General features: G+C 44.9%; 1 protein-coding gene across 1 annotated transcript in view; it reads left to right on the plus strand.

Annotated features, from left to right (window-relative positions):
* The first annotated feature begins 2,315 nt into the window (after positions 1 to 2,315).
* Positions 2,316 to 25,988, plus strand: part of LOC126523708 (probable 4-coumarate--CoA ligase 2) — a 350,149-nt gene continuing 326,476 nt past the window's right edge. Inside the window, exon 1 of the mRNA XM_055066815.1 lies at positions 2,316 to 2,458. Coding sequence (XP_054922790.1) covers positions 2,395 to 2,458 — 64 coding nt within the window. The 5' untranslated portion in view covers positions 2,316 to 2,394. The remainder of the gene's footprint in view (positions 2,459 to 25,988) is intronic.

Consider the following 25,988-nt stretch of genomic DNA (forward strand, 5'->3'; position numbering starts at 1 on the left):
ACGTATGCACGTATGTCCACGGCTCTTCGTTCACTTAAACTACAACTATTAACTACAAAGCGCTTAATTTGAGAACATTGCGAGAACACGCATATATTTGCGCATATGATCAGCGAGGCCCATATGCGCGGCAAACTGCGACTGCAATAGAAGATGCGTAAATATATTTATACGATCTGTTATTGCAGCTTTTGGTAAAAGGCTAGCTCTCACATTTTGTACGCATCTTCATAATGCGTACAGTTTGCGTGTTCAATAAAATATTGTTGGCTGAAACTTTACGAGTACGAGCGCTCATTCAGACAGCTTAAGTTTTCTCACAATAATAGGGATGTTCGCATAACAAAAATACGGAATTCTGTCTGTTTCGTCCAAAACAGTGTATAGCCGTACATATGATTACAGTGAAAATGTCCGTAAAGCTGAAAACGGAGAGCACTTTCCGTATATTAACGGCAGATTTTGCCGTATTTTTGAAATATGACATAGTTTCCGTATTTTTACCCTACAGTTCTCCGTATAATGACGGAAATCCTCCGTATAATTACGGAAATATTTTACAGTGTAGGGTAGACTGGTAGATGCCTCAATGACATGCTAAGAGAACAGAAATAACAATTGAATTGTTATGGAGATGGACATGTCTCCGTGCATTGTGATGATTGCGGCTGTAAACCACTGTTTATTGATTGTGTAGTTGTGTTTAGAAGTGCAGAAAAAGATGCAAGATTGTAGAAGCAAGCTTGATTGAAAAAAAAAGTGAAAACTGCATCAGCGCCCCGTCGAGCTCTCTGAGCAGAAAGGAAATGGCCAATCTGGAAAATGCTGGGTTGTGCTTGTCATGATTTTCTTTCGTGTGAGCCGGTAAAAATACCATGATTTTCTGAAATCAAATTCAGTTAATAGTTAACGCACGTCCTGTCATGTTTCATGTCCCTGTCAATCCTGCGATATATTTAAATTGATGCAACGAACCAACTAATCTAAAAATTTGCACTCCTGAATTTCAGTTACCACAATTTTTCTTCCTCGCGGCTGTGCGACGCGCGTCGGCCACATCTACTTTGGCACCACCCAGGTCGGCGTTCAAAATCGCTTGCCTGACTAGTTTCCTTTCCTTCCGCTCTGCTGTGGTAGCGGTCCGGTCGAACCGATACGCATGTCTACTTTCGTCCGTCTCCTCGGGGCGGCGGTACTGTAATCCAGCGAAAATATATAAAAATTTAAACACCCTGTGTCGTGTGCTACACAGCTTCGTGCGTGATCCACCTTCGCAGAATGGAATGCCTCATGATTATTGTATTCAGGCCATTCCAGCTAAGAGGAAGTTCTTTAAACTTGGAAAGTTCAGTCTGTCTATTTTAGAGTACACTACCGTCGATTTGTCCAATACCATGTTAACTGAGGTCGAGCAAACGGCATCCAATTCTATGACTTCTTGGCAGGCTGGTGCGGGAATTTCAAGGCGAATCTAAGCGAGATGTTCGGAAGTTGTGATCTAATTGTAATATCACCTATAAATATAACGAGGAAGCTCCGGTGTGCCTGAAAAAAACATTTCGCATGCTTGTAACGGCGCTTGCACAATGTACAAGTCCACAATTTTTTTTTCTTTTAATCGTCGCGGTGGCGTAGCGGCTACGGCAATGCGTTGCTAAACGCGAAAGCGCGGTATCGAATCCTGGCCGTGGCGGCCGCATTTCGATGGGGGCGATATGCAAAAACGCGCATGTGCCGTGCATTGGGTGCAGGGTGTGAGCACCACGTGGTCAAAATTAATGCACAGTCCCCGATACGGCGTGCTTGATAATCATATCGTGGTTTTAGCCCGCAAAACCCCAGAATGTAATTTTAAAAAAAATGTTTAAATGCCGGCTATGGTTGTCTCGTTGCAACGGTGCCCCAGTGTCAGTTATTGCGCATTGTCCTAAACAACTGCCACCAACTACGGTTTAGTCGCATTTGATGCGAAGTCTTTAGTTGGCCTTTAGCATTTAGCTAGCTCCACTTGTAGCTTTATCAATCTGATCATCATTGATTCGGCCAGAAAAATGCGCTATACTCTTGCGCTTTCTCTTTTTCTTCTTTCTTTCATAATTACGTGCTTTGTTTTGTATGTGTTCTATAAGAATGACTCATTAAAGAAGGTGTCTATTCTACTGAGCATCACTCATTTAAAAACTAGAGATTTCTAAATTTGCACCTTTAACAGATACGTTAAATCGGCCCCGTTATCGGGAAACCCTTCTGTGTGGGTAGGTGCCAATGTCTCGAATGTCATCATCATCATCATCATCTCTCGGGGCGCCTGTACGCCGACTCCCAGCCCGCACCACCATCCGCGGCGGGATCCGCGCCTCTTGGCTCCCCGACGTCGGTCGCGCAGGTCCATCCATGTGCACGTCGCCACAGCTACCGCAAGCTGTTGCTGACACACTCAGCGCCTCAAGTACTGATCGTGAGTGACTGCTTGTTATTACCTACCATATTCATTTCTACTGCGTCAGCAAATCAAGTTGCGCTAAACGGCCAGGGAACACAGATATATGTGAAAACAACAGTTACGTGTTGTAACAGGTAGCCATATCTATACGTATACCCATGCCAGCATGTGTGGTTGTTCTCCAGTGTTTGAGGAAGTACGCGTAAGCAATGAGCATCGAGACCAGCGTAAAGGTGAAAATTTATGAACCGCTAATGATAAATAAGGGAGCTGCATGCATTAGCGCAGTATCCGTCACTAGCACTTTCAGACAAGGGGATTAGGTGTCTCGACTCTTAGGTTTTACTAGGCATACCTATCCGACATAATTTTACTATGTATGACGATGTTTTCTTTGGTTGTCATTTCAATTGTTACCGTGCATTGGGAGCAGGAGCACCGGCGTGTTTCTCTTACAATTTCGTTACTTATCGCATTTTTCGTATACAGGCCGGACAGGGATATATGCGAGTCATCCTCATTTTCTGTCAGATGTTTCATCATGTCCATGGCCGGATCAAGTACACAGTATCATTTTCTGATCGTTAATCAATATGGCCGGTCAGAAAGCAGCACCAGTATTCGCAAAAGGGCTCTTATGCTTTACCGCTCTTTAAGAGCAAGTTACGTGTATTTGTGCTGCTGGGTATGTTAGCGAATATGGCGGGGTAGCGTCAAGCAGCCTTTAGGAACGAAAACCTTTGTGAGTCATGCCCCTGCAGTTTTTCTACGCGAAATCTCCTCGTAGCTTTGTCAGGCGGCCACAACATGCCCTTGATTTCACAAAGGAGGCGGCTCTAGAAAGAAATGCACGCCGTGCAACCAACTCCTCAATCGCCTCTAAACATGCAGACGATTGCCAAGTAGACCTGAACAGAAAAGTACACCAACGTCCTCAGCACCGACCACGAGAGCGCTGTGCGGCAGTGCGTTTTGCCATTGGTTGTAGACTGTTGCTTTTTTTCTGTTTTCAGGAAAAATGTAGTTGGAAATAGGTCAGTAGTCGCTGTTCCGTGCCAAATTAGTTCTTTTATTTATTTCACATACTTGGACCGAAGCTCTTAGAAAACTGAGTGCACGTAAAAAAAGCTAATTATTTTCCGAAAATATAGATCGGCAACGTCTCGCGGGTGACATTTTCCGATCATTTCTGTTTGCTCCTCTTTAGCATGTCCAGTGGAATTTGTTTATGAATTGTCAGTAGGCACCACTTTCTGGTGCTACGCCGATGCGTAAAATGTATGATCCTTGCTTAAAAGGTGCTGGGGGTGCAAAATTAGCTTTTTAACCGTTGCACGGCTTTATAAAAATTTATACAATAGTGCACAGTTTTATTTGAATTATATATTGTAAATTTCATTATTATAGACCCAAAAGCAGAGTACTTATGACTGTCATGCAGGCCAATTGTATACACCTTAGGAATACTATAATTTCTGAAATAATAATGAATACATATAGATTGTCTGATTGATTTTGTTGGATAACTTCTAGGGGAGTTATAGTGCAGGATAACGCCAGTTGCATGTTTTTCCTTACATTTCTGTAGCAATGACATTACTTTCAAGCTAACAAAATTGTTGCCATTGTCATTATATATCCGATATGTAATAATTTATTGCCGTAATAAAAATTTTAAAATATCAAACGTACCTTATCTTGTTCCTGACAAAATTTCACCTCCGAAATTACTTTGCAAGCTCGTTTGAGCGAAGCAGTTAGCTAATGATAGTTTTCCTAAAAATCTCGCTCGGCCAAAAAGGGCAAACTGGGATAAATAAGCACACATATTTCAGAATGCGCTATTTTATTTGAAGACCGAAAATAAATGTTCTATCTAAGCCACTACGTAATTCTCACTCTCCTCTTCAATTAGAAGCTGCTCTGCAACTATTGCTTCAAGTTGTCCTTGTTTTTTTTTCTCACATTTAGTTGAGGCCAGCACCCACTGGCAGTCAAGGGCGCTGCAATCAGAATTAGGCTTTCCTTTTCTAGCTTTTACTTTGCGGTCTGCTGTGCCATGCCCAGGAATTCAGGACATACGATTAGCTTCTTTTTTCGCCACCACGTAGCGATCCCACCTTAGAGATTTGAAATTCACGCTGTCACGTATGCCTTGACGCTCAACTAAAGAAAACATAATAAAAAGAAGCACGCCCTGAGACTGTTGCTTCACCTCGGTACTTGGAAAAGAACGCGCTTCTGCATCAGCCTTATCTTGAAGACAACCTGCTAATTGCTCGACTTGTATAGAATCGACGATTTTGCTAGGCACCTTCCCAGACAGCTCGTTGGCATTCCGGGTGAGATATCTGGCCGAGATAACGGCTCCCGCAAAAGCTTCCCGCCCGTTGGGCTTCCTTTCTTCATCGTTTTTCCTTATCATTTGTGCACCACTGCGGCTGCGGGCTTCCGTATAGTCAGCGTTGTTTCATGGGTTTCCTATAGAGCCGGTGTGATGCAATAAAAGGAAGCTTAAGCTTGGGCCCTTCTTCGATGCCGGCTGCTCAAATAGATGTAAAATGCATAAATGATTTGATGAGAAAATCGCTGAACCGGTCAACCGATCTGAATAAGAATTGTTGCATTCAGTAGGGAACGTTAGATCAGAGTGATCGCACCAATATTAATTTTTATTTAGGCCATGACATTATTGACAAGAATTACGCGAAATCTGTAAACCTGAAAAAAAAAAGTAGAGAAGTACGAAATTTAAAAATCCGTTAGTTCGCATTAAAAACTGATATCGCATCCCTTGGAGCATCTCAAGCGGACAAATTGGATGTATGACTTTATAACTTATGTGAAGTTGTTACAATGCTTGTAAAGATTTTGCGAATGCCATATTCAGGAGTTAGAGGTGTATGACAGGGTGGCATACGATATGTCATTTTTGTCCACATTAAATGAAATATTAGGTGCCGTTTACAGAATTACGATACCGTTTTTAGTTGCTCAGGTACAGAGTCGTATACTTCAAGTATTTTTTCTTGAAATTTCGCATTTGTTAGAAATTAAAAAAACTGAAAGCTAAATAAAGATTCGCTTTCTCAAATCACAATTTAACTGTTCCTTTTAAGTTCAAAATAACTCATGAATTGCGTTGCAGTGGTTGTCAAAAAAAAGGATTGTTCATTTCCCATGTAAGACATAAAGCTTCCCGTTCAGTTTGGTTTAGAACAATATTTTTGCTTAAAGAAAAGAAAGACGCGTAGCGTCTATACATTATAGCGGCCACACTTCGATGGGGGCCAAATGCGAAGACGCACGTGTACATAGATTTAGGTGTACGTTAAAGAAACTCAGGTGGTCGAAATTTTCCGCATTCCCCCACTACGCCGTGCCTCATAATTAGATAGTGGTTTTGGCACGCAAATCCCCATAATTTAATTTATTTTCTTAATTTACAGAATGTACAGTCAGTTACATTAATTGACAAAGCCAAGCCGGCAGCGGGCTTTTGATTTAGTCATTGAAGCGTTCACTCCTTCAGACCTAAGCTCGTGCTCGTCTTCCTCAGCGTTGTGCAGAGCAGCGTGACATAGTTGCACTTGCCGTGGAAGCGCGGTCGCGCTGTTTTTTAGGCAGAAAAGAACTTGTAGCATTTTAGACAGATGACCTGAACGACGTGATTGTCTCTTTGGCGGTAGGCAGTATAATATTAAGAAGACATTCTGGATCTCGGCCGCACAACAGATAAAATGGTGAGTAACGTGCAGTGTCGTGGCGTGATGAACTGTACGCGAATATAACATGAGGGAGAGCAGTATCCCACTAACGATGGTCATCAGAAGCATACATGAAGAACATGTCTGTTATTGTTTGATTGAAACGCCCCGTAAGACCGCTCGTCTGACGATGGTATGCTGTACTAACTTTGGTTTGGTAGAACAAGAGCGGAGCAAGTAGTCCACAACTGGAATGGAATGAATGTCATGAGCGTCCCCTTTGGAACGGGGTGGTGGCTTGCGCCACCAAGCTCTTGCTATTATACTGCCTAGTGTCCTACCTAGGTTAAACAGTAAAAAAAGAAAGAAAAAAACACTATGAACTCCCACAACCAAATTTTCTGATCCCCTATTGCGAACTGTGCTTTTGCACGTCTCCGTTATTTGTCGTTTCCCTACTTTTATTCCACCAATCCTCCAATCGGCTCTTACCAATTCCTATTGCGGACATGTTTACTTTTCCACTGCTCGCACTGAACCCAAGGGCTTCAAGGTCAGTGGTGCCTAAATCGACCACTGGGTAGACGTCTTCACAATCTAATAAAACATGCTGCATAGTTTCCCTAGCTTTACCGCAGCAAGCACATGCTTCTTCTTCTTTCTTATATCTCGCTTTATAGGTTCGTGTTCTAAGGCATCCCGATCTCGCTTCGAAAAGTAATGAGCTTCCCTTTCAGTTATCATAAGTTGTTTCTTTCCTCATTTCGTTTTTCACTCTTAAGTAGTTACTCATGGCAGGTTTCTTTTCCATTGCCGCCACCCATGAGATTATTTCGGCCTCTCTGGTTTTCCGCTTGACGTTCTTCATTGCTGTGTTGCCCACCCTATAGGCCGCATACTAACTGGTAAGCTTCCTAGTTTTTTCCTGCACTGTGAATCAATGTTTTTTTCCTGTACAGATACCTGAACACTCTCCCAGCCCATGAACTTTCTTCTATATTCCTCAGTCGTTCTTCATACTCAATTTTACGGCGAGCTGCCCTCATTTCAAAACTAGTCCAGGCCATATCACCTTGCACAGCTTCATTTGTAGTGTTCCCGTGAGCACCCAATGCGAGGCGACCCACTGACCTTTGGTTCACATCGAGTCCTGTTTGCACCCCTGATTTAAAGCAAACAACCGCATTTCCAAAAGCAAATCCTGAAACCATAACACCTTTCCAGATATCTCGGGAGTGCCTTGTACCTATTGTGTCGCCACAGCGCTCTGTGCTTCGTTATGGCTGCCATTTCTCTTGCCCTTCACTGTTATTGTTTTTTTTTCCTGTTTCTATATGCCTATTCCAGATACCTCTGGAGTGCCTTGTACCTATTGTATCGCCACAGCGCTCTGTGCTTCGTTAAGGCTGCCATTTCTCTTCCCCTTCACTGTTATTGTTTTTTTCCTGTTTCTATATGCCTATTCCAGATACCTCTGGAGTGCCTTGTACCTATTGTATCGCCACAGCGCTCTGTGCTTCGTTATGGCTGCCATTTCTCTTCCCCTTCACTGTTATTGTTTTTTTTTCCTGTTTCTATATGCCATTGCATTTGTTTATCCATATACCAAGGTATTTATATTCTGTTATCCGAAGTATTTCCTGGCCCTGTATCGCCACTGTCTGTTCACTGTTTTAATTGAATACCATAACAGCTCTTTTCTAACACTAAATTTCAAACCTAAATTGTTGCCTTCCTGTCCAAATATAATAGCCAGACGTTGCAAATCGCCTTGCTTGTTAGCTAGCAACACAATATCGTCCACATAAAATAAACATGGAAACTCCTGCTCTACTACTGTACCCGCCTGTTTGTATGAGAGAAGAAAACAGATATTGCTTCCTTCTAGCGCCCTCTCCATCCTCACCATGTACATCATAAAGAGCAGTGGGCATAAAGGGCTTCCCTGCCTCAGTCCCTTGTTGATATGAACTTTCTCCTCGCTCATCATCTCTTCCCATTCAACGCAAACAGTATTTCCTAGATAAATCTCTCTCAAAAGCCGTAGACAAACGTCACCTAAGCCTTCCCTTTCCAGAATATCCCACAAAATGTTGCGGTCTACGTTGTCATAGGCTCCTGTAATGTCTAAGAAGGCCACATATAACGGTCTGCTTTCTACTTTTCATATTTCAATACACTGAGTAAGAACAAATAAGTTATCATCTAAACGCCTACCTATTCTGAAGTCATTTTGAAGTTTTCCCAAAATGCCATTATTCTCTGCCCATGCTTGAAGCTTTAATTTGATTGCCTGCATTGCTAGCCTGTATATTACCGATGTAATGGTCAACGGTTTATACGAGTGAATTCTATCTTTCTCCCCCTAACCTTTATAAACTAAATTCATTCTACTTTGACGCCAACTGTCTGGTGTTCGTCTATCCTTTAAAGTTTTTTCCACTATTTTCACCAGAGTTTCCTTACTTTTTGGTCTTTGTTCATTATTCAGCCAAACGGGACCCTCGTCTAGTCCTGAGGCTGTGCGCTTAGGAATTTTCTCTTCGGCTTTCTTCCAGTTTAAATTTGTCAGCACCACCTCCTTTTCCACCTGGGTCTCTTTCTTGCTCCTTGTTTCTTCAAATACAACATCGACATTTCCTTCGAAATATTCGGTTGTTATTTTTCAGATGTAATTTATAGCCGCTTCTCCTTCCAGTCTATTATTATATATATGCTATATGTTATTGTATTGTTGTTGACTTCCTGCCTAATAATTTCATGGGGTTCCAAAATATTCTAGGTGCGGCCTTCTTTTTCTCACGTATTCCTTACAACCAACGTTTACATTCACCGTCAAATTTTGCTTTCACCAATATTTGACCCATAGACTTTTTCTCCCGGTGTATTTCCCATTTACTGGCTACTTCATCCTGCGGCAACTGCGCCTTCTTCTCCTGCCTATGCTCTTGGGATTCTTTCGGTCATTCGGCGATGGCTTTTCGTATTTCCCTGTTCCACCAGCTTTTCGGTTTCATTTCCAAGGGACGTGTTGCTTCTCTTTCCGTATTTCTGTCGTTATTGCACTTAGAAGCTCACTATATTCTCACTCTTTATTAGGCAATTTGCCGAGTTCTTCCTCGACTTGACTATATTTGTTATGTGTTCAGCGTTCAAATTCCTACTGACCACCTTGCACTCCCTGTTCTCTTTCCCAACCACATGTCAAATTTTCAAAATTATACGTTTATGGTCACTTCCTATGCTGCTATACCCTTCCTCATCAATGACCATTTCTCTCAACTTATCATTAATTCCTTCTGTCATCAGACAGTAATCAATGGTTGATTGCCGGTTTCGCACTTCCCACGTAATCTGCCCTTCACACTTAGGCCCTGTATTCGCGATAACGAGGTTAAGTTGCTCACAACGGTCTAGCATTGACTTCCCGTTGTTGTCGGTATAGCCGTCTAAATCCTGTATGTGGGTATTCATGTCACCTAATAGGATAATTTCAGCACCATTCCGGAAACCTTTATCATCAGGGCTTATGCATTCCACTAACTCTTTATTTTTCTGTGTGCAATTATTTCCGGTCCACCAATACGTAACGGCCAGCCAAGTTTTTTCCCGCTCCTTGTACCTGATAACCAAAGATGCTCTTGACATTTTTAATTTACTCTTATCCATTTGGCTCCCTGATGGATGAGAATTCCGACTCCCCCTCCCTTTCTTTCTCACTTAGTTCTGTTGCACCTTTCCTGAACATATTTCTCAATCACTTGCGGCTCTTCTGAGTCTCTAAGGTGCGTTTATGTCACCGCATACACGCCTATTTGTTCTTTATTTAACTGCTTCTCATCTCTGCCCACTTTCCTTTTCTTCTGCCGCCCTGCATGTTTATGTAGCCTATTGCATTGCGAGATCTCTTTCTTGATTTCCTCCTTTTTCCGTTACCGACGACGATGCTCTTCTGAGGTTACCCTAGGGAACCTTATTCATTAGCACCCACTGTGACCCCTAAGTGCCTGTGACCCCCCTAAGTGGCTGGCGCCCACCAAGTGGCCAACCCACTTCTCGTGGCAGCCTGTAATTGAAGTGGATACCGTCTCGTTCAAAACCCCCACACATTCTCACTTCTTTGTTTACTTCGACAACCTCGAAGCCTTTCTCTCGGCTCATTTTCCATATCGCCTCATCAGCAGCCACTACGGCTTTTTGTACGTGACTGTCACGCACAGGCACCTCCGGCACCGTGCACACCACGATCTGCGAGCCCGCGCAAGTCGTCCACCCCCATCGCCAAGCACTGGGCTAGTCTTGTCTATTTCCTGTTTAGGACGTCATTTAACCCGCGTGCTACCATGACAATGTTGCGCACGTGGGCATTTTCCGCGAGCTTTTCGTTTGCTCGCTCCATAACAGAACCCAATGTCCGCCCTGGAAATGTCCCTACCGCCACTCTTTTATCGCCATCCAGCCTCTTCACAATTGCTTCTAAGCACCCAGCTATTTTTGAGTCACCGGCGATTATCACCTTTTCACTCTCTCCTACCTTTCCCTGCTTCTTTTGTCCTTTTCCGCGTGATTCTGACTCGACAAGGGGCATTATTCCCTGTGCCCCTGCTTTTTCCGCGTGGTGGCCTCAAGCTAGGTGCCACTCATTCCAGCTAACCATTCACCATGTTGCATGCAATTCACGTACTTTGCTAGCACCCCCTCTCCTGCCACGTCGGGGGACTGCGTTTCATTTTCACGCACCACATTCTCGTTTACAATGGTGGCCTTGTTGAGCTTTTCCTCGGCTACTTCAAGTGATTTTTCAACTACCTTCCGTGCATCACGCTCTCTGTTTAGCTCATTTTTGTGCTGTTCCACCTGTTTGATAAGGCCTTCCTGAAAGGCCTCCATTTTCTGCAGCCTTGTGTCGACATCACATTGTGTGCCGGTTGACTCGATTCCCTCTCCATCCTCATCCGTCCCCTCATCTGCCTTGAGGGACCCCCCGCGCACTGCCGTCTTTCCCGGCTTTCTTGCCATGTATTGCACGGCTTTTTCTTATGCAAATACTATAATAATATAATAATGCTGGGCCCGGACCTTTTAGCAAAAATCGATACGCACAGGATCCAAATCCTCAAAATGTCGCAAAGCAACTCTCACCACTGTTTCAAGAGCAATCAATGCTGCAGAGACTCAAGATATGGCACGATCTCGCACGCGCTCAACCACGCGGCCACGCTCTCAATTTCCTACCAAAACACGCACAGTAAAAGCACTAATGCCCAGTAGTCTCAACTATTAGTCAACTATTAATAGTCTATTAGTAGTAAATTTAACTGTTAGTCTCGACTATTACTAATAGCTATTCGTCTCTCTAATTTAAACTCAACGCCCCATCCAGCTGCACGTGTTGAAGCACGTGGCGCGAAATGGCGCCCTAACCATCCTACAAAACCAAGTGTACACGAAACACACCCGCGCACACGAAATACGAGAAACACGAAAAGGAAAAAAGAAAACCACCCAATTACAATTTAGAGGCAAGAAACCGGCAAATCAAAAACAAAAGCAAGCTCAAAACATGCACAAAAACATTATTTCGTCGCCGTGGCGGAGCCCCGAAAAGTGCGTCCATTTGCCACAATATCTCAAGCTCAACTGCTGAGAGGAAGGAGCGACACCTGTCGGTAAAAAGTTGACGAGGAGTGCCGTGGTGAACAATGATGTGCGACAGGATGTAGGCTACATCTGTTGGAAGGGTTCTGATGAACGCGAACCAAGTTGTGTAATTTGCGATGGCAATCCACTTGTTGCATAAGCCAGATGTGGGGAAAGATGCCAAGAGGCCTACAGCAACGCGATAGAAGGGTTTGGTAGGAACGCCAAGAGGTAAGAGTAAACCAGCAGTGAGCACAGATAGCTTCTTCTGGCGTTGACATAATTGACAAGAAGCGATGCAACGGCGGACAGATCGGTACAGATCAGGCCGAGAGAATCGTGGCCGGGTACGGTTGTACGTGCTGATTCTCTGAGCTGGCCAAAACTTTGCAGATCATGCAGCATGGACAGAATAGTGGTGTGAAGATGCTGGTGAATGACCAGCACCATCTCAGATCCACTAGAGTACATGTGGCGCCGATATAAAAGGCCGTCCTGAAAAAGAAATATGCCTAGAGAAGGATCACATGACCCAGGTGTGAGTTTGTCCATGCTACCAACCACGTATGCTTGGATCTCGGCGCCGTTCGGTACCGCGGTCAGCGAAGCAGATAGCGAAAATACCGAAGCTGAAGCATAGGTGGCAGGAGCATCAGGAGCATCATCTGGGTAGCGATACAAGCAGTTGGCATCTTGGTGTAAACTCGTACAAGCAACTGTGTACGAGTATTCCTGTAGGCGTAGCGCCCAGTGACCTAGGCGATCGGTAGGGTCTTTGAGGGACGGAAGCCAGCAAGGCGCATGGTGGTCTGTCGTGAATGTAAAGGGCGGACCATATAGGTAAGGGCGAGATTTCGCCACTGCCTAGAGAAGTGCAAGGCACGTTAAGTAATGAAATCCGCTTAACTGCAGAAAGTAGACGGCTGGCGTAGGCAATGACGCGGTCGTGGCGTCGTTGACGTTAGCAAAAATGGCCCCGATTCCATGACCACAGCCATCAGTGCGGACTTCTGTTGGAGCCGTATGGTTGAAGTGCGCAAAAAGAAATGGAGATGTTAGGAGAGACACAAGCTTCGAGAAGGCAGTTGCTTGTACAGGTCCCCAGAAAAATGAAACGTCTGCCTTCAGAAGAGCAGAGGGCGGGTGACCTCAGCAGAATTGTGCATGAAGAGGCGGAACTACGAGCACAGGTCCACGAAGCTCCGGAAAAAAAATAAATTATGGGGTTTTACGTGCCAAAACCACTTTCTGATTATGAGGCACATAGTAGTGGAGGACTCCGGAAATTTCGACCACCTGGGGTTCTTTAACGTGCACCTAAATCTAAGTACACGGGTGTTTTCGCATTTCGCCCCCATTGAAATGCGGCCGCCGTGGCCGGGATTCGATCCCGCGACCTCGTGCTCAGCAGCCCAACACCAAGCTCCGGAAATCTATAGCACATGTTGGCACGGGAAGCTTCTGTACGGCACGAGCTTTGCCCGGGTCTGGGCGCACACCACATGAATCAACAGGATGACCGAGGGTAGCGATTTGGCGGCGTCGGAAGTTAAATTTAGACAAATTAAGCTGAAGGCCAGCATTGGAAAAAGCCGAAAGTACGAGTGAGAGGTACTCCTGGTGCGTGGCAAATGTAGGAGCAAAAAACCGTGGGGTCATCTAAGTAACAAATACAGATGCACCACTTGAGGTCATGAATGAGTGTGTCCATGCGTTCAAAAGTAGCTGGAGAATAACATAAGCCCAAGGGCACACATTTGAACTGGTATGAGCCATCGAGTGTAATAAAGGTGGTTTTCTGGCGATCCATGTCGTCGACGGCAGTCTGCTAGTAACCAGAACCAAACTCGATGGAAGAAAAGTACTTCGCACCGCGGAAGCAGAAGAGGCCGTCATCAACACGTGGTAGAGGATACACGTCTTTCTTGGTAATCGCGCTGAGGGGCCGACAATCCACGCAGAACGACCAGCTGGCATCCTTTTTAACTAGAACGACAGGGGATGCCCAAGGACGGGATGATGGTTCAACGATTCCTCGAGAGATAATCTTCTCGACCTCCATTTGAATGACTTGTCATTCGTGCAAGGACAGACGGTATGGTCGCCTGTGAATAGGGTGTGCGTCACCGATGTCAATATGGTGTGTCGTGAGAGAGGTCTTGCCTAAAGGGTGACCCAGGTCAAAAATGTTGCTGAGCGCAAAGCATAACTAGTTGGCGTGGTGAGGTGGAAGTTCTGGAGCAATTATGTTTGTGACCTGAGGAAGGACAGCAGGCAAAGAAGAAGAGACAATGGGAGACGACGCATTATAAGCAGTCGTGGCTGAAAAGAGGCAAACTTGGGAGGAAGACAGCGTACCTAAGGCTATTTCTTGCGGTAGGACGTGGTCACTGATTCCGAAGTTGACAAGATGAAGGCTGGTAGAGTTCTTGGTGATACTGGCGACGGTTTGCCGAAGAGCAATGTGATGAGCAAGGAGGACTTCCGCGAGATGAGACACAAAACAGTCACCATCAGGCGCAGGTGGAGCTTTATAAAGCAAGACGCTGGTCATGGCTTGTGGAGCGAGTCGAATGTGCTCAGCGAAGCAGAGCCTGCCGGGAAGTTCCTCAGGACGGTGAGGACAAAGAAAATCAAGTGGAACAAGTCCAGCGCCGCATTAGATAAGGGCGGAGTCAGTGGATAGAAAATCAAGGCCTAGAATAACGTCATTTGAACAGTTTTAAAAAATAGTAAACAAAACAGATGTTTGGCGGCCACAGAAACCAACGCGAGCAGCACACATTCCCATTGCGGCCAGTGTTCCGCTAGCGACTCGCACAAGACAGGACGGCGCAGGCCTCAAGACCTAAGTGAGCCGTCTACGAAGCTGGTCAGTCACGACATAGATGTGTGCGCCTGTATAAAGAAGAGCAGCGACGACCACACTATCTACGTCACATCAAGTAAATTCATTTCCGTCGGTAAGGTCCGTAGAGCAATTGCGACCCCGATTATTCTAGCAGCGTCACCTCTCGAAGCTACACCTGCCAGTTTCCCGTAGGGTGCAGGTACATGGGGGACGGAGAACGGAAAATAGTCTGTGAGCGAGACAGGAGTCGTCGTGGTGAAAGTGAATGACTCAGCCGTGTAGATAAGGACGCTTGCGTAGAGTTGTTTGGCTCTGTGGAATCTTGCGCTGATAGACAAGTACCTGACGAGTGGCGGTAACTTGGAGCACAGACTGATATTGGCATGATGTCCAGGTATTGTGGCAGTGGTGGGAAACGTGGCCAATGTGCCGGCACTTTATACATATCGGCCGGCCATCAGATGTTCACCATTCCGCTGAGTCTCGAAAAGGCCGACAGGGGTACTGGCCTCGCGAAGAATAGATCGTAGGAAAATTTAGGTGTCCGCTCGGTTGGCGGAATTGACAGACTGAATTCGAAGGTTCTCTTGCTCCTCGCGCGCAATAGACTGCACAAGGGAAATCGTCCATATCGTTCGTCTCGTCCACATCGTTCGAGGCGAACGATATGGACGAGGCACTCACGTGTTGGCGACTGATGCGCAGTGAACTGTCCTCGCACGAAGACGTAGCAGCCGTATTTCGGAGGCACATCACTGGTGTGCGGTGCAGCGAATTTTCGCTTCTTCGAAGCGTCGACATTCATTACTGACGTCGGCTGTGGTGTAAAAAGTCTTATGCAGGAAAACATTACAAGCATCATCTGCTATGCCCTTCAGTACGTGGTTTACTTTGTCTTCTTCTGACATGCTCTCGTCAACCTTGTGGCAAAGGCGAGAACTTCCTGAATGTATGTCACATGATTTGGTCGACGCCTCTACGCGGGACCCAAGTTCCCTTTGCGCAGCTCGCTGACGGCCAACAGGTTTCCCGAAGAACTCGTGGAGATTTTGCTTACATTGCTCGCAGCTCGTTAGTTCTTTCTTGTGGTTTCGAGACCAGAGCCATGCCATTTCTTTCAGGTAGAAAATTATGTTAGCCAGCATAGCAGTTTGGTACAACCTGTTGTGGGCGCTGACGCTCTTGTACATTTGGAGCCGCTCGTCGACATCAAGATTGACGGTCCTCGAAAACGTTCCTGGGTCGCGGGACTGCGACGAGATGACTGTGGGCGTTGCGACCCCTTCTCACAACATATGCGCTTATGACACTTAGTCGGAACATTGGTAGTGTAGTAAAGCGGTGTTTTGGTCAGGGATCGACGGTGAAGTCACATTTCACATCATGAGCAAATTGTTTTGCACCCACAACCAAGGGAAAAGGACAGAGGGAAAATTACGGCTATTTTTTTTTACCTTCACTTCGTGCAGACTCGTGTAGACGAGTACAGTGCTAGGCAGAGGTTATGACGTCGTGTGTTGCACTTGGCTCTTTGGGCTGTAGACTGCGCGTCGTCTTCTGCATCAGCAGACGAAAAGCACTTGACTTCGGACTTACCGGCTGTACATTTCAGTGTTGGCTGCGACAACACCCAAGGGAGCGTTGCATCGAGCCTTACTCGTAGCCACTTGCCATCGCCCCTTGCAGGAGAGGGATCGCCGTCACACACGCTGGTATCGCGGACTCATATTTACGTGGACGACCGTAGCATTAATCACATCATGTTACGCTGAACCTAAACCCCAGTATACGATTTTTGTTTCGTCAAGAACCGTAGACAAACTGCAGCTAAATACATGGCGAATGCGCAGTGCACGAAGACAGCGCGGAGTCTGAAACAGCCTGCACCATCCATGAGTAAGATAATTTTACCCTCTTGGTAGGTTAGCTCTCCTCCCTCTGTGATACATGGTCACGCAAGCACTTCGGTACCGTCTTTGAAGTGAATATTTACCACCGTCGCTATGGCACTCATATTGTTTGACGTCCGCTGCCTGCATTCATCGAAACCGCAGTGTAGAAAGCCTAGTTTTCTTGCTACACTACAGCTATAAAAAATGACTTTGTGCAGGTAGGCGGAGGTAAAATTTTCTATGCCAAGTAAAAAAAAAAATGGTTGACTTTCCACACTAAGCACACTCGTGTAGCCAGTGTAGATAAAAAAAATAAGATAGCCCTATTGACATCAGCAAGCGCGAAATTTAAACCGTAAGGCGATTTATTGGAGCTGGCGTTCGAACTGTAATTGCAGAGCAAGTGCGATTCACTCTGCACGCAGTAGCGTCTTGAGAGGCAGCAAGGAGTGAAAGGGAGTGTATATGCGTGTGCATGTCTTGAGTGCGCATGCGCGTGTACTTGAGATTGCGTGTTCGCGCGTGCTTTTTGTCTCCGTATTTGAATCTGCGTGAGCACGAGCGCGTTTACGCTACTGCGAGCATACGCGCGTTTGTTCTGCGCCATCACTCCGTCGTACATCGTTTCTGTGACCAAGCAAGCTTTCGCGGCACACGTTCGCTGCGGTATTGACATTACAACTTTAAACTGCTTACTTTCGAAAAACAACCTAAATACGTAACGAAAGTGGACTAGCCGCAAGGAACATACTCACGCAGCGATGCCATTGATGACAATATCACAACAGGCTGGGCTCGGTCAGGTCGCCCTTAAATGCACTCTTTTTCAGCGTTACTTATGCTTTAGAAGAGCTTATCTGCAAAAAATGTATGCGAAACAGAAGCAGGTTTAATATTTATTCGCTCAGCTAGATAGTCTCAAGGACTGGCTCAAAACTACGCCTTTCCGTTACCCGCCTAAGATCATTTATGGGAAATTTAATTATCGTAGCTTCCTTTATTACGCAAACAACTGCTCAACTTACTCCGTATCTAGAGGTTACCTATTTGGACACTCGAATGATAACAATTATGTCAGCAAGATTTACATTGCTCTATTAAAGTTTGGCGCCGTTAGAATATATCTGCCTGGATATTCATGGTGCAGTACGCTTCTGATAAAGCAGGTCCGAATGCTCAGACGGATTTTCTTGGCGCGATTCGGGTTCATCAACTTAAGCATATGTTCCCAACAGTTCACTTCTGCTTCTACTACGGACTCTCCTACATTATACAAGAGCCACTTCATCGCTACAGTATATCAAACAAGGTGTGCGAGAACATTGTGCGCGCTCCCGATTACATATAAGAGCGTTGGTGGCGTCAGGCTCGGTTTCCTGGCGTCATTAAGAGTAAAAACAGCTGCCTGGCGGAAAGCAATGGATATTTCTTAGTACATTGTATCAATCGATGTGGCGCGCACATGTGTCTTAGAACACAAAGTACTGCAGTATTGGGATGAGTGCCTTGCGGAAAATATTTTAACGGTATATTGTTAACACATAAAGAAAAAACATGCAGGATTTTTTTTTTTTAGAATTAATGGGGATATACGTATACAGTCCAGGAAAACAAGAGTTCCGACCTAGTGCTCGTGGTGGAAGCAGCCCCAAACAGCATGGCTAGATTGGCACACGAAATATTGGTTTATTAAGGCAAAGGCCTGATGTGGCTCGCAGCAATGGCTCATACCCGCAGAAAAGAAAGCAGCGGCTGGTCCAGTGATACAAACTAGAAGAGCGATACAAAGAAAAGTAGATGAATGGTAAAAAAGTACCAGCAGCAATGGCCCATTCCCGAAAAAAAAAGATGGCATAATCAGGAATGGCTCATACCCTCGAAAGCAAGCATAGATAGCAGTGGCTGAAGATGAAGAAACAACAGGAAAAAAGAACAAGGAAAGATAGAAGGAACAAAAGAGAGAACAAAAAAAAAACAAAGAAAGAAAGATAGCAATTAAAAAATAATCATGAGCCATTCGGAATCACTCTGTGAAGGTGGTTGACCAGCGAAGCTGTCTAGCACACGACAAGGAGGTGACACATAATTTTGAACAAAGGTAAAAACTCATTTACTGTCTTGATGGGTCGTCATTATTTCACTCGCAACTGCAATCACATTCTTTGATAATGCCAAATCGATGCACGTACGCCGCTGGGTGGTCGGTTTGGCCGAATCAGTGTGGCATCGCAAGGGATATGCCTGCAACGCGGAACGCGTAAACCGCTCCCTTTTTGGTACCCACACATCCACATTGAAATCACCGACAATACAACAGGGGCAGTGTCATCGCCGCTGATCCACGCAAAGTGAGTAGCCTTGAACCTTACGGGAATATAAGTGATTGCATTTTTTGCTTGCTTACTGGGGTACGAGCTTCTGCTCACGGTGGTATGAGCCATTGATGATGACATTTTTCGACGTGCTCTTCTGTATGTTGTTTGCGACATTAGAACGAATTTAAGCAATGTTCGCTTCACTCTGCTGAGTGCTTGTAGCCTCTGCCTTACGTTGTTTGCCGTTGCTTGGAGATACACAGAAAAAATTTTCACTGCACCTAATCGCGAGTTTTCATGCTGCTCTACAATTTTCTCATTGACACTTTTCACCTACTTATAATGTTTGAGAAGTTGATTACTTATTAAGGATAATTATCTAACTAAGGCGAAAAAATAACGTAAGTATAACCAAGCGATGGCAAGCAAAGTTACCTTGGTTCTGCTGCATTTGCATATTTTTAATGTTTGGCTCAAATTACGTGGGACACCCTGTATATACGCATAGGTATTTGCATTGTGTGACTATGGGTATCACTTGCTGTTGAATTGACACCATGTACTTATTCCTCTTTTCATTAAAGGTCATAATTCTCGATTTCTCTGTGGCGAACTTAAGGCATAGGGTTGCCGCTGCGTTGCCACAAATATTTGTCTATAAATCACATGCATTGTCCGCTAGTGGCAGAATGTCGTCCTCGTGGCAAATATCAGTCCGAGGACCTTCTGTTGCGCGATTTTTCAGTTACTCATGCAAGCTAAATCAGACCCTAATTCACTGTTTTCCAGTCGCCCAGCCCCTCCCCCTGACGACAGTGCCACTCTGAAGGGATCGCGCATGCCGACAAGCCTGTATAGGCCGGTTTTCACATCTGCAAGTTCTAGCTACCCTAAACAGTGACTTTTGTGTTGCGCCGCTGAGCCCGAGGGCGTGGGATAGAATGCCAGCCGAGGCAGCCGCATTTCCACGCCGGATAAATGCAAGAACGCATTGAATGCATTGTGTGGAAGTTGAAAGAACGCCCAGGTGGTCAAAATCAATCAGGAGTCTCCCCCCCCCTCCCACTATGACGTGCCTCATAATTATATCGTCGTTCTTGCTCGTAAAACCGAAGAATTAGGTATAATTCAGCTTAGACAATCAATCTATTTGTCGCAAAGCACTCATCCGAAAATTTCGATATTTTAGCTACCAATCCAGACCTAATCGGGTCCGCGCTGCCCTATCTGTTACGAATTACGGAGAAAAAAAGTTATCCAATGCTCTCCCCCAGACAGCTGTTATTAAGGTAAATAGCAATATTTGCCTATACTCAGCCATTTTGAACCTATCTATCTATCTATCTATCTATCTATCTATCTATCTATCTATCTATCTATCTATCTATCTATCTATCTATCTATCTATCTATCTATCTATCTATCTATCTATCTATCTATCTATCTATCTATCTATCTATCTATCTATCTATCTATCTATCTATCTATCTATCTATCTATCTATCTATCTATCTATCTATCTATCTATCTATCTATCTATCTATCTATCTATCTATCTATCTATCTATCTATCTATCTATCTATCTATCTATCTATCTATCTATCTATCTATCTATCTATCTTGAATTGCGTCAAGAGAACCTGTCCAATCATTCGCACCTGCTTCATCAGATGCCTACTGCACTATCAGTATAAAGGCGGTCATTTTTAACGGCACCAAGTTTTAAGAAAAGATCAATGTGAATCTTCCGGAGATTATTGTTATTATTCAGATGGTAACCTCTGGATATGGAGCAAGTTGAGCAGTCGTATGTGTAGTTCACGAAAGTATGGTAAATATTCCTTAAATAATTGATCTTGCGTGGCTAAAGCAAATGAGTGGTTTGGAGCCTGTCTTCGAGATCGCGTAGTTGAGTGAATATTCAAATTATTTATTTCTGCCTTGTACAAATACAGACAGCGGAGGCGCAGAAAAATCTGTCAGAAACAGCTTGACAAAGCCACAGCCCCGTTTCGCTTGGCAGTGGCTTCACAGCAACGCTTTTAAAACAAAGGCAATTGCAGTCTAATAGCAGTTATACAATAATGAACAAGTACAAAAGAAAACATAACAATATTATACAATATTTAAACAATATTCACCACAAAGAAAAACAGAACCTACATGGTAACATACATAGCACGCAAAGCACTGTTTGACGCACTGAAGAGATCAAATTTATTGTATACATAAGCATTTAAGAGGGAAGGCAGAGTGAATTGTAGGCGTTCTCTACCGGAATTTATTCGTGTGGTCGGCACTGCCCAATTCTCCGCATGCCTTGTCTTGTAGGTTGCTCCTTGGGTACGTAAATCAGCAAGGTAACGTATGTGGTTTACGTTTCTCCGTGTTTCCAGTTCAAACCGAACACTTAAGCGGTATTTGTACAAGTTGTGGATCTTCAGCATACTACTTTGCAGAATGAGATCCACGCTCGGTAAGCCCCATGGGACATTGTGAACATGAAGGAACTTCTTCTGCAAAATGTAGATGCGCTGAAGACAACTAATTGTGACTGTGCCCCATACTACATGACAATAGCTTAAATAGGAGTAAAAAAGGGAATTAAAGAGAAGTAATTTTACTGGCCTTGGAAGAACGTATCTGAGCCGGCCTGCGACCCCAGTTATTTGAGCCAGTTTCGTTGTGATACGGTCCACGTTATTTTAGCAAGACATACAGGAGGAAAAACTACTCCGAGACATTTCAACGGCTCAACCACATCTGTACGTCGTAAATTCAGCTTAATCTCGAGGGAGGGGGGAACTGGTTTATTTTTGGGTGGAATATGACAGCTTGTGTCTTCTTTTCATTTATACGCATGCACTTGGATTCGGACCATTTTTGTAATTCGTTCATAGTGTCATTGCATTCCCGAACAAGAAGATCTAAATCATTTCCAGCAAAAAAGATGCTAGTGTCATCAGCGTAGATAACAAATTTAGCAGTGGAGTTAATGTTGGCGATATCATTAAGCTGCATATTAAATACTAATGGTCCCAATATACTGCCCTGTGGAACGCCAGAAGTAACAGATTTTAGTTCAGATTTCATATTGTCTATGCAGACAGCCTGTTTTCTATGTGATAAATATGATTTAAGAAGCGTTTGAGCCTCTCCCCGAAAACCATACCACTCTAAGCTTTTTAGGAGTAGAGTGAGGTTCACTAAGTCAAATGCCTTCGAGAAGTCCACGAAGACACCAATATATGCTTAATAAACATGCTCCTGTAAGAGCTAAGAACAAATATTTGGCAATTAAGCGCTATCTGAAGGCGTAACTGACGCGGAAAAAGATCATGAGTAACATCGACCTGACCGCTTCCAGCCTTTTGAAATACTGTCGTGAATTGGAAGGCTCCGTTAGCATGTTCCTTTCGGCTAGACAACTGTCGATTTTACTCGCATTGTTTTTCCGAAGGCAAGCCGCTTAAAGTTGAAATATCAATGTAGCAACGAACGTACGCTGCCGAAAGCTTGCTTGGTGACAGAAACGATACACGATTGAATGATTATGCAGATTTAGCGCGTCATTGCTCTTAAGACATTGCGCTACCACCGACGGAAGCAAGATAACGAAGGTCAAGTCCTTGGCAGCTATTTACGGGGCCGTTCCTTCGAAGGGCGGCAATACTGCGTCAGAGGCGCGTTTTTTTTTTTGTCGGTTTTCGCTGCCAGAAAAAGATAATTCCTCAAATGCAGTGTCATCCGTTCTTGTCTCGTGGATTTAAATAAGGGTTTTAATGGTCTCCACATCGTGTTCGTCTTCAAACGTAGGTGTAAGCAGGGAAATGTTCGCTCGCACCCCCAAACACAAGAGCACCCTCGCACGCACGCACTCTCTCTCGCTCGCACGAACCCACACGTACTACAGATATCCATGCGAACACAAACACGCACACTTTTGTCCGTACACATGCAGACGGAAACACAAACATGCACGATCGCACACGCGCACATTCACAGGCCGCCATGCATGCACCGCAAGCACGCAAGCGCCCACACACATGCACTAACACGCAGATGCAAGCATGCACACACGCGGAGAACTCCGACACACGCACCCACGCACTCGCGTGCATGCATATCTGAATATGGATGCACTAGCACGCGCACACACTCTCCCCTAGCACGCACACACATGAACACTATCTCTCTCCCTTTCGCATACACACACTCTCTCTCTCTCGCGCACACACACACTCGCTATCTCCCTCGCACACCAAGACACTCTACATCACACGCGCGTACTCTGTCTCTCTCTATTCGTAATACGCACACACACACACAAACACACGCAATACGCACGCACAGACATCCATGCGCACACAAACATGCACACATTTGGTCGCAATCGTGCCTGCTGAAACTCGAAAACACACGGTGGCACGCGTACACGTTCGCACGCGTCCACGCAAGCACCGCAAGCGCACGCACACGCATGCATGAACACACGCTGCGAGCGCTCACACGCATACATGCAGTCACGCGCATGCAAAATCAAATACGCAGGCATACGCCCGCACACACACACGCAAAGCCCACACGCCTATGCAACCATACCCAGGCAAGCTCAAGGCATGCACACGCATACCCACTCTCTACCATCTCAGCTGCATCGCAAAAACGGGCGCGGGATAACAAACTTCATAACACTCCCTCTATCATCATCATCATCATCATCATCATCATCAGCCTAGTCACGCCCACTGCAGGGCAAAGGCTTCTCCCATACTTCTCCAACTACCCCGGTCATGTACTAATTGTGGCCATGTTGTCCCTGCAAACGTCTTAATGCCATCCGCCCACTTAACTTTCTGCCGCCCCCTACTACGCTTCCCTTCCCTTCGAATCCAGTCCGTAACCCTTAATGACCATCGGTTATCTTCCCTCCTCATTACATGTCCGGCCCATGCCCATTTCTTTTTCTTGATTTCAACTAAGATGCCATTTACCCGCGTTTGTTCCCTCAACCAATCTGCTCTTTTCTTATCCCTTAACGTTACACCTATCATTCTTCTTTTCATAGCTCGTTGCGTCGTCCTCAATTTCAGCAGAACCCTTGTCGTAAGCCTCCAGGTTTCTGCCCCGTAGGTGAGTACTGGTAAGACACAGCTGTTATACACTTTCCTCTTGAGGGATAGTGGCAACCTGCTGTTCATGATTTGAGAATGCCTGCCAAACGCACCCCAGCCCATTCTTATTCTTCTGGTTATTTCAGTCTCATGATCTGGATCCGTGGTCACTACCTGCCCTAAGTAGATGTATTCCCTTACCACTTCCAGTACCTCGCTACCTATCGTAAACTGCTGTTCTCTTCCGAGACTGTTAAACATTACTTTAGTTTTCTGTAGATTAATTTTCAGACCCACCCTTCTGCTTTGCTCTCCAGGTCAGTGAGTATGCATTGCATTTGGTCTCCTGAGTTACTAAGCAAGGCAATATCATCAGCGAATCACAAGTTGCTAAGGTATTCTCCATCAACTCTTATCCCCAATTCTTCCCACTCCAGGTCTCTGAATACCTCCTGTAAACATGCTGTGAATAGCATTGGATATATCGTATCTCCCTGTCTGACGCCTATCTTTATTGGGATTTTGTTGCTTTCTTTGTGGAGGATTACGGTGGCTGTGGAACCGCTATAGATATTTTCCAGTATCTTAACATATGGCTCATCTACACCCTGATTCCGTAGTGCCTTCATGACTGCCGAGGTTTCCACTGAATCAAATGCTTTTTCGTAATCAATGAAGGCTATATATAAGGGTTAGTTATATTCCGGACATTTCTCTATCACCTGATTGATAGTGTGAATATGGTCTATTGTTGAGTAGCCTTTACGGAATCCTGCCTGGTCTTTTAGTTGACAGAAGTCTAACATATTCCTGATTCTATTTGCGATTACCTTAGTAAATATTTTGTAGGCAACGGACAGTAAGCTGATCGGTCTATAATTTTTCAAGTCTTTGGCGTCCCCTTTCTTATGGATTAGGATTATGTTAGCGTTCTTCCAAGATTCCGGTACGTTCGAGGTCATGAGGCATTGTGTATATAGGGCGGCCAATCTTTCTAGGACAGTGTTCCCACCATCCTTCAACAAATCTGCTGTTACCTGATCCTCCCCAGCTGCCTTCCCCCTTTGCATAGCTCCCAAGGCGTTCTTTACCTCTTCCGGTGTTACTTGTGGGATTTCAAGTTCCTCTAGCCTATTCTCTCTCACCTTATCGTCGTGGGTGTTACTGGTACTGTATAAATCTCTATAAAACTCTTCAGCCACTTGAATTATCTCATCCATATTAGTAACGATATTACCGGCTTTCTCTCTTAACGCACACATCTGATTCTTGCCTATTCCTTGTTTCTTCTTCACAGCTTTTAGGCTTCCTCCGTTCCTGAGAGCCTGTTCAATTCTATCCATATTATAGTTCCTTATGTCCGCTGTCTTACGCTTGTTCATTAACTTAGAAAGTTCGGCCAGTTCTATTCTAGCAGTAGGGTTAGAGGCTTTCATACATTGGCGTTTCTTGATCAGATGTTTCGTCTCCTGCGAAAGCTTACTGGTTTCCTGTTTAACGGCGTTACCACCGACTTCTATTGTGCACTCCTTAATGATGCCCATAAGATTGTCGTTCATTGCTTCAACACTATGGTCCTCTTCCTGGGTTAAAGCCGAATACCTGTTCTGTAGCTTCACCCGGAATTCCTCTATTTTCCCTCTTACCGCTAACTCATTGATTGGCTTCTTATGTACCAGTTTCTTCCGTTCCCTCCTCAAGTCAAGGCTAATTCGAGTTCTTACCATCCTATGGTCACTGCAGCGCACCTTGCCAAACACGTCTGATGCCAGGGTTCGCACAGAGTATGAAGTCAATTTCATTTCTAGTCCCACCATTCGGGCTCATTCACGTCCACTTTCGGCTAACCCGCTTGCGGAAAAAGGTATTCATTATCCGCATATTATTCTGTTCTGCAAACTCTACTAATAACTCTCCTCTGCTATTCCTAGAGCCTATGCCATATTCCCCCACTGACTTGTCTCCGGCCTGCTTCTTGCCTACCCTGGCATTGAAATGGTCCATTAGTATACTGTATTTTGTTTT

Source organism: Dermacentor andersoni, chromosome 6 (genome assembly GCF_023375885.2).
Source record: "Dermacentor andersoni chromosome 6, qqDerAnde1_hic_scaffold, whole genome shotgun sequence".
Lineage (NCBI taxonomy): Eukaryota > Metazoa > Arthropoda > Arachnida > Ixodida > Ixodidae > Dermacentor > Dermacentor andersoni.